General features: G+C 42.2%; 2 protein-coding genes across 2 annotated transcripts; one reads left to right on the forward strand and one right to left on the reverse strand.

Moving 5' to 3' along the window:
* Positions 1 to 1,146: 1,146 nt before the first annotated feature.
* LOC115383726 (uncharacterized) lies at positions 1,147 to 6,106 on the forward strand. The gene is made up of 3 exons (XM_030085913.1): positions 1,147 to 3,063; positions 3,796 to 3,932; positions 4,749 to 6,106. The coding sequence occupies exons 2-3, from the start codon at positions 3,815 to 3,817 to the stop codon at positions 6,020 to 6,022; spliced, it is 1,392 nt and encodes a 463-aa protein (XP_029941773.1). The 5' UTR covers positions 1,147 to 3,063; positions 3,796 to 3,814; the 3' UTR covers positions 6,023 to 6,106.
* A 705-nt stretch (positions 6,107 to 6,811) lies between these two features.
* LOC115386196 (uncharacterized) lies at positions 6,812 to 8,428 on the reverse strand. Its single transcript, XM_030088418.1, has 3 exons — positions 8,024 to 8,428; positions 7,105 to 7,776; positions 6,812 to 6,823 (listed from the first exon to the last, which is right to left on the reverse strand). The coding sequence occupies exons 1-3, from the start codon at positions 8,354 to 8,356 to the stop codon at positions 6,812 to 6,814; spliced, it is 1,017 nt and encodes a 338-aa protein (XP_029944278.1). The 5' UTR covers positions 8,357 to 8,428.
* Positions 8,429 to 15,801: the final 7,373 nt, after the last annotated feature.

Here is a 15,801-nt window from a genome sequence, read left to right on the forward strand (position 1 = left end):
TGACCTGGTGTCTGTTTCTAGATTTGCATATTGTGAAAACTTTTGCAGTATTTCATTTCCCTTTATTTATTTATTTATTTAATTTATTTTTTTCCCCATTATACTTAGTTAGATTATTTCTATTTTCAAATTCTCTAAAATGACTTCTATGTGGCCACCAACTCTGTGAGGTCTGGTTAGAATTTTTGTTTTTATGTTACCTGTTGTTTATTATAGAAATATTTAATCTTTGGCTTTTAAACAATCATGGCCCGGCCTACTCTCAGGACAGTTTTGTGTTCTTATTCATTCATTCTTAATTATTGTCACTCAAGGCCTGATGTCTGGTTTTAGAGTCTCTTTACTAAACAGTTAACCTATTGCAAAGTTTAAGCGAGTCATTTTAAATATTGGATCAATGGTCTCACTGCCGACGTAAAAATTAAAATTACTTGATCTTCTCGAGGTGTGGTTCAGTCCAAGCTTCCTGTATGGGTCAGTGTGAATGTTTAAATGTTCTCACTTGGATGGTCATCACCTGTGTGTGTGTGTGTGTGTGTGTGTGTGTGTGTGTGTGTGTGTGTGTGTGTGTGTGTTCTCATATTTCTATCCTTGTTGGGGCCAAATGTCCCCACAAGGATAGCAAAACGTGAAACGACGTGCCTTGTGGGGACCTTTTTCCGATCCTAAGTAGGAGAAACAGTGTTTTCTTGACCATGTTGTTGTTACTGAAAAAAGTAAAAGTGCAAAAACATTTCTTTAGGGTTAGGCTTTGTTGTGGTGTGGGTTAGGGTTAGGGTAAGGGTCAGGGTTAGGGGCTAGACATGAATGGGAGTCAATGGAAGGTCCCCACAAGGATAGAAATACGAGATTGTGTGTGTGTGTGTGTGTGTGTGTGTGTGTGTGTGTGTGTGTGTGTGTGTGTGTGTTCGCTTTCTCAAGGTCGGCTCGAGCGTGTTTACTGCCAGCCGCCTGTCTGCTCTCTCTCTCTTTCTTTCTGTCCTCTGAAAAACAAAAGTCCCTTCTCTCTTTTTTCCTTTTTTGATTTTCATCAGGTTTTGTATACTTAGTGGTTCTGGATGTGGCCATTCTCATGTTCCCAGCTCTCCCTCTGTCTGAGGCTGTTCTGCCTATTCAAACGTTCTAACGCCGGTCCCTGTTCTTTCTTGGTCAGTCTGGTGTTTCGTTTAAGATTAATTTTGAACATCAGACCTCCCAGGCTGTTTGGCTTTTGTTCCTGCCAACACTTAAGAGTTTTGTCTTTCATTCTGTCACTCTTCTACACCTGTATGAGGTGAAGTAAATTACCAAGTTACACAATTTACGGGTTCTTTTGGTATAGTTTTAATAGTAGCTTGGCTCAAAACTCCGTTTTAATTTGTTCGATTGTAGTTATTTTAACCAGAATTTTACACTTTATCATTAACTTCTCTTTTACCTCAGCACCCTGTGTTAGAGCCGCATATATCCACAGATTTTTCAGTTAGTTTGCACTCCGTCAAAAACCTTTAAACCTAAGTTTTACACAAAAATATATTTAGGCAAGGATTGCCACACACACACACTGAACTGCTTCCAGCAGTGGTTTTTGATTCAGAGGAGGTGAGAGACTCAAAAGCCAAGAGGTCACACGCCTTTCTGCGGCCGAGTGAGTGTCAAGGTATGAGGATCGGTTCTCCCAATGTCCTCTTTGTCTAGGGAGGTGATAGACTCAATACCAAGAGGGCAAACGGTACTGCGATCAAGTGAGTGTCAAGGAGTGAGGGTCCGACTACCGATGTCCCCACGTCTGGGGAGGCGATAGACTCACGCCAAGAGGTCAAGCGCCATACAGCAACCGAGTGAGTGTCAAAATAGGAGGATCTGCTCTACCAGTGTCCCCTGGGCCTACTGCCACAGATTCAGTGAAAACACAAATCACGCCGATAAAGGGTTCCTTACACACTGCCCGTATTGTCTGATGTGGTCTACAGTGGGGGACATGGGGTACCGCTATCCACCGCGCCGGGGAGGCAGAGGGCTCTGTTTCTACCTGGGTGTGGCCCAGGCCCGAGTCGACGGTTTGAGAGTATTTCCACTTTTAGTCCCGTAGAACTGGGAAATCTTGCTAACCTTCTCTCAACCCCTCTGGTCTCCCTTTTACAACAGACTCAGAGTCAGTGTCCTCTGGTAGCCAATTCAAATTATGCCCGTTTTTATTGTTTTGCACTATCACCAACCACAATGTCCCCACAGAACTGTGCCTGGAGACCCCCGTGCAATGGGCGTGAGCCCCGAGGGTTTAATTCACTTCAGAGCACAGGAACCACCCCACAGCTGATGTGAAAAACAATAAAGATGAAAATATGTCCCTGTGTCCTTATTTCCTCTTCACTTATTCTCTTAACTTCTTTTTTATTCTTCTTTATTCATCTTCTTTATTCTTCTTCTCTATAGACGAGTCCCTGACTCCCTTGGGTCCCCGACCCCACATCCCAGGCCAGACGTCTTCGGTGATACGCACCGGCGGTCTCAGACCAACCTAGTCCCTGACCAGGGCTTTTCTAAAATTTACAGGCGTGTAAAGTCCCAGGTCTACCTAGTCCCAGACTAGGATTTTTGGAAAAATTTTCGGACACCCGTCGTTTTTACAGAGGGCCGATTCCCAGAATCATTTGAGTCCTTATTGTAACCTGCCTCAGCTCTAACTGTTAGTGGAGAAACTGGGAGATACAGATATTTTTCATCAGTGTATCAATTCCCTCTTGGACCAGTATCAGAAGGTTCTAGGTCGCTACAGGAGAAAGGGAGGCTTGACAACCTGCAATGAGTGACGGAATAAAGAACTTCACGCACTTCAAAGATAAGTATTTAAATGAATTGTATTGAACAAGAAATAGTTGTCGGAAAATAAATTATAACAAAACAATTCTTTCTGCTTTTCAGCTCTTCAAACATGAAATATCAACCACGATCCGCAAATAAATCAGTCTCTATCTAAATTTCAGTCTCTGGTTCTTTCCTTGGGTTGGCCCGCCACAACCACTGAGGTCCCGTGTTACCTTACAGACACAAGATGAGTCCCCAGTAGAAGATTTCTTCAAGGTCAGCACAGGAGTCCATAACAAAGAAGGGAATGAAAACAAAAGAAAAAGACGAGGAAAAGAAAAAGACCTGGCCTGTAAAGGCCAAGAACAGGGTCACTGTGTTGTTCTCATGACAAAATATACTTTAAATTTTAAACAGGTACATACAAACATTCTTATGCATATACTTTTTAACACATCTTCTTAACAATAATTTAACCACTTGGTACTGTAAATTCAATGAACTGATGACGTTTCTCTGTTTAAACATGAAGCAAAATAATTGAACATTTCATTTCCCTCTTTTATCTTTTCCTACTGCCACTCAAAAAAAACACACAGAATGAGGGCAACTGTAAACAAACACTGTCATATAAAACATTTTAACCACCACATTCACTGAAGTAACTCATTGATCCATATTAACATTTACAGAAACAGCACATTTCACTCCATTCATAAGACTAACTTCAACAAAATTTACTCACCAGAGGCTCACAGTTCACACACACTCCAGGCACAAGGCACAATGGGTCTCTTGCACATGACGTCACGGTTACAGCGGGCGCCATGTTGGGGAGCTAGCCTTTAGCTGCCTAGCCCCCAAGAGAGTCTGGCTGCATACCTCCCGTGTTTTTTTTTCCTGTCTCCGCTAGTCCTTAATTAAAATGCCGCGTTACTGTTGCGTGAAAGGCTGTTCGAGTAACACAAGACACTTGGGTATAAAGTTTTTCCGGTTTCCTGTCCATAGGAAAGATCGAGGACAGCAAATGGAGAGTATAACCAGAAGGCGCAGGTTAGCATGGGTTGCCGCTGTCAGGCGAAAGAATATTACCTTCAATCACATATCAGAGGGGATGCGAGTATGTTCCCTTCATTTCCATAAAGGTAAGTGTATATTAACTGTTTACATCTTTTTGTGCTTGTATTCCTGGTCTGTGATGCTAATGTTAGCACAGTATTTTATGCAGACAAATGCTTTTCCAGTCTCACTCACAAAGTGAAGACGTGATGTTCCTTCACAGACGTTCATTGGCTTTATCAACACCACACCAAACACTGTAGAACTAATCACAAAACATAACAAAGTGATTAACCCAAATACCAGTATATGCACATATTTACAAAGGAAAATCGAGCATATCGCTTTGGCCTGCGTATGGCTAAGGCTAAGTCTTCTTTTCGTTCACATCTTGGCTTTACAAGATAAACTTTTCTCAGTGAGGCGATCTTCCGCCATCAGCTGTTCAGATGCTGACATGACATCACCCGGAAGTGGAACTGGTATGGTTAAATACAATTTTCCCCTTTCATTTAAGTAAATAAATTCAAGTAGAAATTTAATTCTTATGAACGCAGTATAAAATTACATACAGTGCAACACCGCCACCTATTGGATTTTAAATTAAATTTCATGCACTCATACCATCAGTTACAAATGCATTTGTATTACTTTAGATTGAAGAAAATTTAAAACCAATAAATACCAACAGCAACCCTATTATCAGATAATTGCACTCACAGATTTGACATAACTTAACACCAAGTGTGTCTGTCTGGCCACATAATAGCGTGGTTTAGGAAAAGTGACAAAAACATGGAGGAATCAGCAATTTAATTAATAAATGTACATGAATATTATTCTGTATTGCATCGTATTCTTCACAGAACATTTTTATTTCTCATCTGATCATGTGATTTCAGGACAACCAGCGTATGAGATGATGGAGAGTGATGCTGATTGGGCTCCATCGCTGCGTCTGGGACACACTGACATCAAACCAACTGACTGTGCACGCTGTGAAAGACGATGCAACCGTGAGCAGCTAAGAAACAACATGCAGCAGGAGACCATGCCTCAGCAGGATGAACTTTGTGACCATCATGTCCTGGACAATGCTGAGGTGCATGCTGATGGGACTGAAGAATCCATTACAGATCAGACTGGTGAAGCACAATCGCATCCTGAACAGGAGAGTGATACATCGCAATGCAGTGGCTGCATCACGAAGAGTGGTGAAATTAATAGACTTCGAGAAGAAAATCAAAAACTGAGGCAGCAACTTAATAGGGTCAAGTTCAGCGATGGATTTTTTTCTGAAAATGACACTGATAAAGTAAGGCACTACACAGGACTGCCTAATTATCAAACATACATGGAAGTGCTGTCCTTTTTTATGTCTGTCACCTCCTACAAAAAGACTCTGCTTACACCGTTCCAAATGCTTCTTCTAACACTCATGCGGCTGCGACTAGATGTATCTGTTTATGTTCTTTCTGACCTGTTCCTTGTTTCAACAAGTACTGTGTATAGAGTTTTCAATGATACTGTATCACATTTATATTCATTCTTACGACATTCTATTATATGGCCAGACAGAGACACTTTGCGGAAAGTTATGCCACATCAGTTTGTTCAATCGTTTGGCAACAGAGTTGCTGTTATTATTGATTGCTTTGAAATTTTCACTGAGAGACCTTCCAATGTAAAAGCATGTGCCCAGATGTTTTCAAGTTACAAACACAACCACACCATGAAGTATCTTATAGGAATTACACCTAAAGGAGCCATATGTTTTTTGTCCAAAGGATGGGGGGGCCGTACAAGTGACAAGCATATTACCCTGAATAGTGGATTTCTAAACAAACTGATGCCAGGGGACATTGTTTTGGCTGACAGAGGGTTTGACATTCAGGAAAATGTTGGAATGTTGTGTGCAGAGGTTAAAGTCCCAGCTTTCACAAAAGGCATGTCTCAGTTGGATGCTAAAGACGTGGAGGAAACCAGGAAAATAGCGCACCTTCGAATCCATGTTGAACGAGTGATTGGAAATGTGAACCAGAAGTATAAGCTGTTGGCGGGAACAATCCCAATTTCGCTCATACTGCCATGTGAGGGCGAAGATGTCACACTTTTGGATAAGGTGGTTACAGTGTGTTGTGCTTTAACAAATCTTTGCCCAACTGTTTGTAAGTAGTATGTCACTGATCATTGAACAAACAGAAATTGGTCTAGGCTATAAATGATAGTGTTAAGTTATTAAATTTTTCCTTGTCAAGTGTTCAGGTGTTTTTGTCTTCTTTCACTATAAAAAAATCTCAACAGTGGGTTCTGTATTCAAACATATTAGACAATACAAAGTAATGTGTCAGGTAAAGCCATCTTTATTACAGCAACACTGACTTACATTTTATTAGTGCATGCCGAACAAAACCATGTCTCTTCTTGTGCAGGTACAAGTTGCAGACCCACACAACTTAAATGGAACCAAACAGTTTTGCAGTTCTCATTATCACAAGCAACCATGTCATCTTTGCTCTCAGGACAACGACAAGTGCACCATAACTTTTCAACAGATTTTTGCTTGTGTTTATTCTGGGATGCTGTGTCTTGTTTCTTCTTTTTTTTGCAGGAGGAAAGGGGAATCTCTCTTGATGCAGGCCTGTTGTCTAACTTTGTGAAATGGCAGCTTACAAGTTCTGGGAGACTCACACACACAAAAAATTGTTCTGCTTTTTCAACAAGAGCTGCCCAAAGTTCAGCATCCGGAGCAACACGCACCACAGCAAAGTCTTTCTTTGTCCATACAATGAAGTCACAGTACTCAGTCTCAGTAACAAAAATCTGAGTTTGAACTTGTTTGTAGTAGGGGTGTTCTGTCTTGAGACGAATCTCTCCTTCATGTAATTCCAAACAGAAGTCCCTGTCAGATCTACTGCATGCCTCACTCACTGTAAGATCACGGTATTTGTATGAGCATTTAATCTCAATACAGCCTCTGCCACAACAGTTGCACTGCACAAGTCCGTCAGGTGAGGCCCCAACCTCTGGAAACTTTGGATTAATAAAAAAACCACACTGTGTCACCTCTGAGCCAGAGTGATGTCTGTTAGACTGCAGTCTATACATTTCCCTGGCATGGTTTTCATTTTGTCTACCCCACTCAATGGCACTGGAGCTGTTTGTTGTGTTTTTAGGATAGCATACTGAATTAACAACAGACTGTGAAGGTTTGTCTAAACTTGAGACATAAACAGAACGCATATTTGATGCTGTGACCCTCCCTGCACGGTACTGATGCCACGTTGAAGATTTGTTTTGCTTTCTTGTTGTACTTTCTATGTAGTCAGCTTGCTCGTTTGTAAGTGAGATTCTGCCAGCAAGTGATTTACAGTGTTCACGCAAAATGGATATCTCCTTGCCCTCCATTGTCACATCACGAAGAGACTGAAGGGAACGTGGTACAGTGAGTGATTGAACTGGATCAATAAATGCGTCACAATATTCAGGCAAACAGGATAGCACAGCAGCTTGAGGTGATGCCTTGTTAATTGCTCTAAAAAATGAGTCCAACTGCTCCTTTGACACAGAACCTGTTGCCTTTGTTCGTGTTGTCCTGATAGAAGATGGATCTACAGTTTTTCCTTCCAAGAGTCTGTTCAGAGCCTTTCTCTTTGCTTTTGAACTTGTGAAATCGATTCTGTATCCTGGTTGTGGTTCTACTTTTGAAAGATTTCCTGGTATCATCCAGTATGCAGGTTTGCCGGTCACTGTCACTGTCTCTCTGCATCTCACAACCGCCTCCAACTTGAACAGCATTGCTGCAACATGTGTACAGGATTCTCCTATTCCCGCCATACAGGTACAGTGAGCGGAGGATATGGCCCCTGATGATTCTAGGATAGCCCAGGGTTTGAGAGGTGCTTCTCGCAGGCGTTGGGAGTGCAAAACCTACAATCAAAAAGACAGGAAAAAAAGATCTGAACAAAGTACTTAGAATGGTTCAGTAAGAGTGTTAGGTGTAGGTGATGAAGTGTGGACAGATATGATTGTTGGTGTGTTGTTTTATATTCTGTTTTGCATTTTAAATGTATAAATTATGAAGGTTTGAACTGACTGACAAAATTACAGTACAGTGATGTACAATTAAATACACATGTTGTACACATTAGATTAGCTTTTGCTACTGGTGCCTTACCTTTGCTGTGATGACAGTGTTAGTGCATCCATCAGGTTGAAATGAATATAAATCTTGTACCCAGCCGTTGGTAAAAAGTCCATGAGCCTCGAGGGATTTATAGTTTCGGAATTCTTCAAATGTATAAGCACTGACACCATGAACAAGATAGCAAATGATGTCCATATTTGTTGTTGGGGGAAACAGGGCGGGATCGCTTGTCCATGCGTTAGCTGCTAGCTCATATGGATCTACATTACTAATAGAGGTCAGCTTTACCAAATATCGGTCTCTAGCGTCCTTGTTGAGCTTCTCTCTGTAGGGCTTCTTCTCTGTCTTATTTTCAATATCCATTTTTTGAAAGAAATGATCAATTTGCTGCACTCATCAACTGACGTCTTACTGTTTTGATTGACAGGCTCTTCCGCGAACTTCCCAACATGGCGCCTGGGCGTGACATGGTCACGTGACTGCAAAAGACCCATACAGGGCTCTCATCAGTCCAGGATCCCGCTTTTAAGAAACAAGTGACATGAGGGTTCAGTAATGTGTAACCTTTACAGCTTAGCCTGGGATGTGGCTAATGACTGGAGCTAGCGCCGCATGCTAGCGCCGAATGCTAACGCCAAATGCTACTCACGTCCTCCTCCGTTTCCGTTGGTAAACACACGGTCCGCTCATCTACCATGAAAAGGGAAGAGCTCCACTCTTTGCTCCAACCATAGAAGTGACTTAGGCTTGGAAAATCTGGCTCTTTTAGACAAAAAAACCGGCGTAGTCTGCAGCAGAAGCTAACAAGCGCTGCCTCTCACACGATGCGGCAGAGAGAGAGAAAAAAACCGGAAGCTCTCAGGCACGTACGCCCTGGTGTCGTCTGATTGGTTACACCATTACATCATCTCCTCATGTCGCCCGAATCTTTTACAATAAGAAAACACTTTTGACACACTTGAAATGAAATAATACTCTTTTTTAAACAAATAAATTAACTTCTCTGTGTTGATCTTTTTAATCTTTTAACATATTTATGATTTTTAACCATAAATCCTATTTATTCACTATTTATTCATTTTATGCAGGACTGTAACTTATTTGTCGCATGAAGAAAAATATGAATTTATTAATTTATTGATCTAATAAATCAATTGGTGAGCTGGACTGTTCATGAGGCCTGGTAACCTGGGTTACATTATGTTTTCCAATTAGAATTTAGGTCGGACACTTATTAACTTTCCCTATGTGTGTTCTATGTGATTTATACATTACATGTGGCTATAGAGAAAAAAGACTAAAGAGTCATCACTTACAAATATTAGGATTTTTCTTCCGGACCTCTGATCTCCGCCCAAACGACAAACAGACCGAAGTCCGGCAGAAACTTTAGAAAAGGCTTTCTGCTTACCTCTTTTGTTGGAGTGCCCCTTTGTCGTTGAGTGGTGAAGACAGGCCCGTCTGGAAAGATTGTGGTTCCGAATGACCTAATACCAAGAAGAATCCGGGTCACGGCACCAATTGTTGGAGCCCAGGACTTTTGTCCAGCTGACTCCACCCGGTTCTTTTATTCTATGCTTGGTATAAAGAATGCCAAAACGACTGACTTCAGATTATTACCATTTATTTAAGTATAGCCAGATGTAATGTTCAGCGCTGGACCTTACAGGGAAAGATACAAAGTATTTCACCCCGAAAGGATCCTGATCGTTGATGAGACAGAGCTTTTATTCCATGTTCTTCTGGGCTGGGCCTGCCCCGACAGAGAGGCTGGACTTTGTTTGCAATTGGACAATTTGGTGTTGATGTCAGCTGCCAACCAAGAGCTGACATCCTTATCGAGTATGTTTTGGAACACTAGTGAGTGTGTGTTGGTTTCTCCGGAACGTGTGGGTATGTTTACACTTTAGCAGAACATCTTATAACCTTGGTGTACTTCTCTCAGGAAAGGCCTAATGTGCAGTTAATACAATTATTCCATGGTAGTAGTGCTAATTAAAGTATATCCCTAACAGAATCATGCACTTCGTTTTACTAACATTTAAAGCTCGTGTCCGGAGTTTCCGTTTGTTTCCAGTGTATGTACCATTTTTCAACAGAGCTTAAATGTGTCAGTCTGGTTCGATACTACAATATAATATTAGCATAAAGCAATATAAAAATTTATTTATGAGCCCTACCTTCGTCTCATAGACCCCCATGTTATCTGAAAAAGCGCCGGTCAGCTTCAGCCAATAGATTTCGAGCTTCCGCATTCTCGTGTTGTCAATCAAAGTGTGCACGCAGCCAGAGAGCACGCGCACTCGCCCAGGCAGAGGTGAGTTAGCTACGCAGCAGCCGCCCCGCTTACCTCGGATATATCCACTGTCTGCTGAACATCCACCGTAAACAGCTAAACATGGAGGATGCTGTAGGACTCAGACGCTCTCATTTTCACCCGACGGATAATAGCGTGCACAATTAATGGGGCGTGGCTTGGTAGCTCAGAAAGCAGAGGGAGGGCGGAACCTCGAGACATTGGATTAAAAAAACTCTCATTCTTACAAAACTCCGGACACGAGCTTTAATGTTAATTTATTAGATTTCACCCATTTAGATACATGGTCTAAATCACTTTGAAGTACATTATTTAAGATGTGCAGATTCTCTTTACCGTAATATATAGTTGAGTCATCGGCGAACATGGCTACTAGGATCTATTTAAGATGAAAGGAAGATCATTTGTAAAAATCGAAAAGCACAGAGGACCAAGGCAGCTACCCTGTGGAACTCCACAGTCTAGCCTCAGGACGGAAGAAAAACTACCACTGAAGTATACTGACTGTGATCTATTTGTTAAATAGCTGTTAAACCACTTAAGAGAACAACCAGAGAAGCCATATGCAGACAGTTTGTTCAGCAACAAGTTGTGATCTATCACATCAAAGGCAGCGCTGAAATCTAAGAAGACCGCACCAACATAATTTTTTGCATCAAGTTTACACAGCCAGTCATCTGTCATATGGACAAGTGCAGTGGAGGTAGAGTGGCTGTCTTTAAAAGCATGCTGAGAATCAGTGGTGAGATTAAAATTCATAAAATATTGTGATATTTGTGCAAATATGAGCTTTTCCATGATCTTGCACAAAACAGGCAAAATACTAATAGGTCTGCTATTAGTGCCACTAAGTACGGAGCCCCTAAAGGGACATGGAGGGAAAAAAATATTGGTGGGTGAAAAAAAAAAAAAGGATGAACTTTTGCGAGATCTCGCAAAACAATTGCGAGATCTCGCAAAACAATTGCGAGATCTCGCAAAATAATTGTGAGATCTCGCAAAACAATTGCGAGATCTCGCAAAATAATTGCGATCTCGCAATTGTTTTGCGAGATCTCGCATTTATTTTTGCGAGATCTCGCAAAGATTGTTTTTTTTTTTAAGTAGCGTCAATGAACCGGAAGTAAAACAGACACACAAAGACGGAGGAATACACACATCATCCGTGGGAGAAGTTTATTGATTTTTATTTTGGTATTGGCCTCACATACAAAGATATTAAATCAGTTCTTGGCCGGAGACATGGCTTTGACATAAGTGAGAGACATCTGAAAAGATTACTCAGCGCGAGGGGACTTTCTCGTCGTAAAGAGTACTGTGATCTTGCAGTCCTGGTTGAATTCATCAGCAACCAACTACAGTACTCTGGCCAGCTTCACGGGTACCGGTGGATGTACGCAAAGTGTCGAGAACATGGACTACGGGTAAAGAAGGAGGATGTGCGGTTGGTGTTGAAGGAGGTGGATCCCAGAGGAGTGTCGCTAAGGCAAGCAGGACGTTTACGACGACGGCGCTACTTCTCGAGAGGTCCTAACTTCATTTGGCACATTGACTCGTATGATAAACTGAAGCCATATGGATTTTGTATCAACGGAAGCATCGACGGTTTTTCTAGGAAAATAATCTGGCTTAATGCCTACACCACGAATAGTGACCCAAAGTTGATCGGAGGTTACTACGTTGAAGCAGTGCAACGTTTAGGAGGCTGTCCAAGGATTGTGAGAGGCGATCTCGGGACCGAAAACGGCCATGTTCGACGCTTTCAGCGGTTCCTCGTCCCCATTCATCCAGACGGCACTTTTGACAGCTATTTGGAGGGAGCTAGCACCGCCAATCAACGGATCGAATATTGGTGGGGTGTTCTCCGCAACCAGTGTGTGGAGTTCTGGTTGTCCTTGTTTGCAGACATCAGAGACAACGGGTTTTTTGACGGCGGGTTTCTGGACAAGGCCATCCTTCAATTTTGTTGCATGGGACTCATCCAGGTGAGAGAGAGAGAGTGAGTGTGTGTGTGAGAGAGAGAGAGAGAGAGAGAGAGAGAGAGAGAGAGAGAGAGAGAGAGAGAGAGATAGGGAGGAGGAAAGAGACAGGAAGGATGGAGGGAGGAGAGAGAGACTGAGGGAGGAGAGAGACAGGAGGTGAGGAAAGAGACAGGAAGGATGGAGAGAGGAGGAGGGAGGAGAGAGAGACTGAGGGAGGAGAGAGACAGGAGGTGAGGAAAGAGACAGGAAGGATGGAGAGAGGAGGAGGGAGGAGAGAGAGACTGAGGGAGGAGAGAGACAGGAGGTGAGGAAAGAGACAGGAAAGATGGAGGGAGGAGAGAGAGACTGAGGGAGGATAGAGACAGGAAGTGAGGAAAGAGACAGGAAGGATGGAGGGAGGAGGAGGGAGGAGAGACTGAGGGAGGAGAGAGACAGGAGGTGAGGAAAGAGACAGGAAAGATAGAGGGAGGAGGAGGGAAGAGAGAGAGACTGAGGGAGGAGAGAGACAGGAGGTGAGGAAAGAGACAGGAAAGATGGAGGGAGGAGGAGGGAGGAGAGAGAGACTGAGGGAGGAAAGAGACAGGAGGTGAGGAAAGAGACAAGAAAGATGGAGGGAGGAGGAGGGAGGAGAGAGACAGGAGGTGAGGAAAGAGACAGGAAAGATGGAGGGAGGAGGAGGGAGGAGAGAGAGACTGAGGGAGGAAAGAGACAGGAGGTGAGGAAAGAGACAAGAAGGATGGAGGGAGGAGGAGGGAGGAGAGAGAGACTGAGGGAGGAGAGAGACAGGAGGTGAGGAAAGAGACAGGAAAGATGGAGGGAGGAGAGAGAGACTGAGGGAGGATAGAGACAGGAAGTGAGGAAAGAGACAGGAAGGATGGAGGGAGGAGGAGGGAGGAGAGAGAGACTGAGTGAGGATAGAGACAGGAGGTGAGGAAAGAGACAGGAAGGATGGAGGGAGGAGGAGAGACAGAATTGTGGATACATTTTTTTTTTTTGGCACAATTTAAGTGTACATGTATGTACAGTTCTTCCTAATTGTATTTTGTATATTCTTTTTAACAGGATGAGTTGGATGACACTGCACAGGTTTGGAATGCACACACCATCAGACCATCAAATAACATCCCCAGTGGTCGGCCCAATGTGATGTATGCATTACCTCAACTCTATGGGACCAGAGACTTCCTTTCCCCTGTTGAAGATGAATATCTTCAGCTGTGCAAAGAAGAATGCGTCTTTCGCCGGGCGATACCATGTGATTCAGATGTGAATGAACTCTGCAACATCTTAATGGCAGAGTCTCATCTGACTCTGCCAAGAGATCCCTACCAAGCTGTGAACTTATATTTTCACTTAAGAGAAGCCATCACTTCATCTCTGTAAGTCAGGGATATTTCATTGTGCCCTGTCGCGGCCATTGTGTTGAGTAGGGAGGTGTGCTACTATGATGTAAATGTCCACATCACTCCTCACTTCTGTCATTGTATTTGTTTTACAACTGGAAGATGGGAAAATTTTTCCTCTTTTCTCTGTTTTATGTTATATAAAAGTGATTCTTTTGAGATTTTTTGACAAAACAAGACATTTAAAGATGTCATCTTAAAACTCTGATATTTTTCTGTCTAAATGATTATTGCTGATGAAGAGAATCATTAGTTGCAGCCCTAATCAAGTGATATGTAACTGACAGTGAAGATATCTGTGGATGAATGAACTTTATAGCCAAGTACTGCAATGTCAGAGTGGAACAGAAACTTTATTCATTAATCTGTATGAACAGTGAAAAACGTGAAATCTGCAACCCTGAATAAAGGTAAATTTTGCTTAATCTGACTGGTTTGTCAATTAAAAGCAATTGATAGAAATGTTTACAATACTTACAGGTCACTTCACAGCAAAATGCTCTCACATTCAATAAAAATATGTGATGGCAAGTTCTAGCAGTAAATTCAAGTAATATAATGGAAAAATTACAATCATTCTGAAGGCCATCTCACACAGGCAAAATCTGCTTATACATTTTCTAAACAGGACTGCTCATTAGTATCTCAACATTGAGTTTCAAACTGTCTCTGAATGAGCAACCAACTGGCATTACTTTAACATCAACAATGAACAATTCTACCAGTGATGGACAACTGTGAATTACAGAATATTACACTAATATTCTTTTTAAGAACAAGTTCAGCATTAAAGCTGGGTTAAACTCAAACTGATGGAAATGAATGCTGCAGTCATTTTCAAAGTATAATTCGAAACACAAAATCCATGTAAAAGTATGGAGGTGTACTATTGCACCAATAAAAAAACAGAACTGCAGGCTGAATATAAAATGAGATGAAAGACTGCTCACTACAATGTTCAGTGCATCAGATGTTCAAATGACAACAAAAACAGACATAAAAAATAAATAAAATACACTCAGCCATACAATGAGGCCTGTTACTATTTGGCCTGATCAAGATTGCTCTCATGTTCAAATGATGTCCATTTCTAAGTAGTTGCTGGACAGGATGTTATCAAACTCTGTGCGAAATTCTGGGTAAGAACTTTATGTACTCGGCACTTCGAGTGTAGCTCCACAGGTGTGAGCAACAGGCCTTCTGTTGAGCCCAGTTTCAACATTAAAGCAAACCATAATTTTGTCAACACATATGACAGAGGAACCTGTGCAGAAGCGCAGGATTTTTTCAGCTTTGGCTTGATCAGCATTTTTCACATAACGTTGGAGATGGTTAAAGGTTGCTTGTTCTGTTTGGGACAGCACCACATTTGTTGTTTCAAACAGCTGCATCACTCTTTTGCCTGTGGCTTTCTTTAATGCATACAGACTCAACACACTTTCCTTATCTGGTAGTTTCAACTTTACAAGCGACATGGGGGTGGAGAAGCAATCAGCTATATACTTTGGCTCTTGGAGAATGGCTTTGTGAGCCATTGTTTCTATGGCAGACTTCATGCTGTTCTTTGGAGGTAGAAAATGGGAACCCATCCGTGTGAAAAGGTCAAGCAAGTCCTCTTGATCACTTTCCTCCATTGTGCCCTGGAGAGCCTTCTCAACAGCTGATCTCTCGGTGGGAAGTAGGTAGTTGAGAAACGATGACATCAAGATGTCTGTATCAACAGAGTCAATTCCATTGATGCATGCTAAAATGAAAGCCGCCGATAGCTTCACTGGCATGACACCATGGTCAACAAATCCTTTCACCCAAATGCGTCCAACTGCTTGCCATTCAGCCTCAGAGAAATCTGGCCTGAGCCTTGGAACTCGTTCTGTTTCCCCTTCACACTCTTCAAGAAATTGCTCCCAGAAGGCTGTGTACACCTCCCTGGACACTCCGGCATCATCGATAGCTTTTTCATTAACAAAGTCCATCTTTAAAGTCATATTCATGATGTCGCTGTCCATAAATACAGCCAAAAGATCATCAACAACCTTAACCCTGCAAATTGAAGCACGTCGTGTGGTCTGTGGATTTCCGTTGCTGGCTAATGTTGATGATGAAAAC

The sequence above is a fragment of the Salarias fasciatus genome, chromosome 3 (genome assembly GCF_902148845.1).
Source record: "Salarias fasciatus chromosome 3, fSalaFa1.1, whole genome shotgun sequence".
NCBI classification, from domain to species: Eukaryota; Metazoa; Chordata; class Actinopteri; order Blenniiformes; family Blenniidae; genus Salarias; species Salarias fasciatus.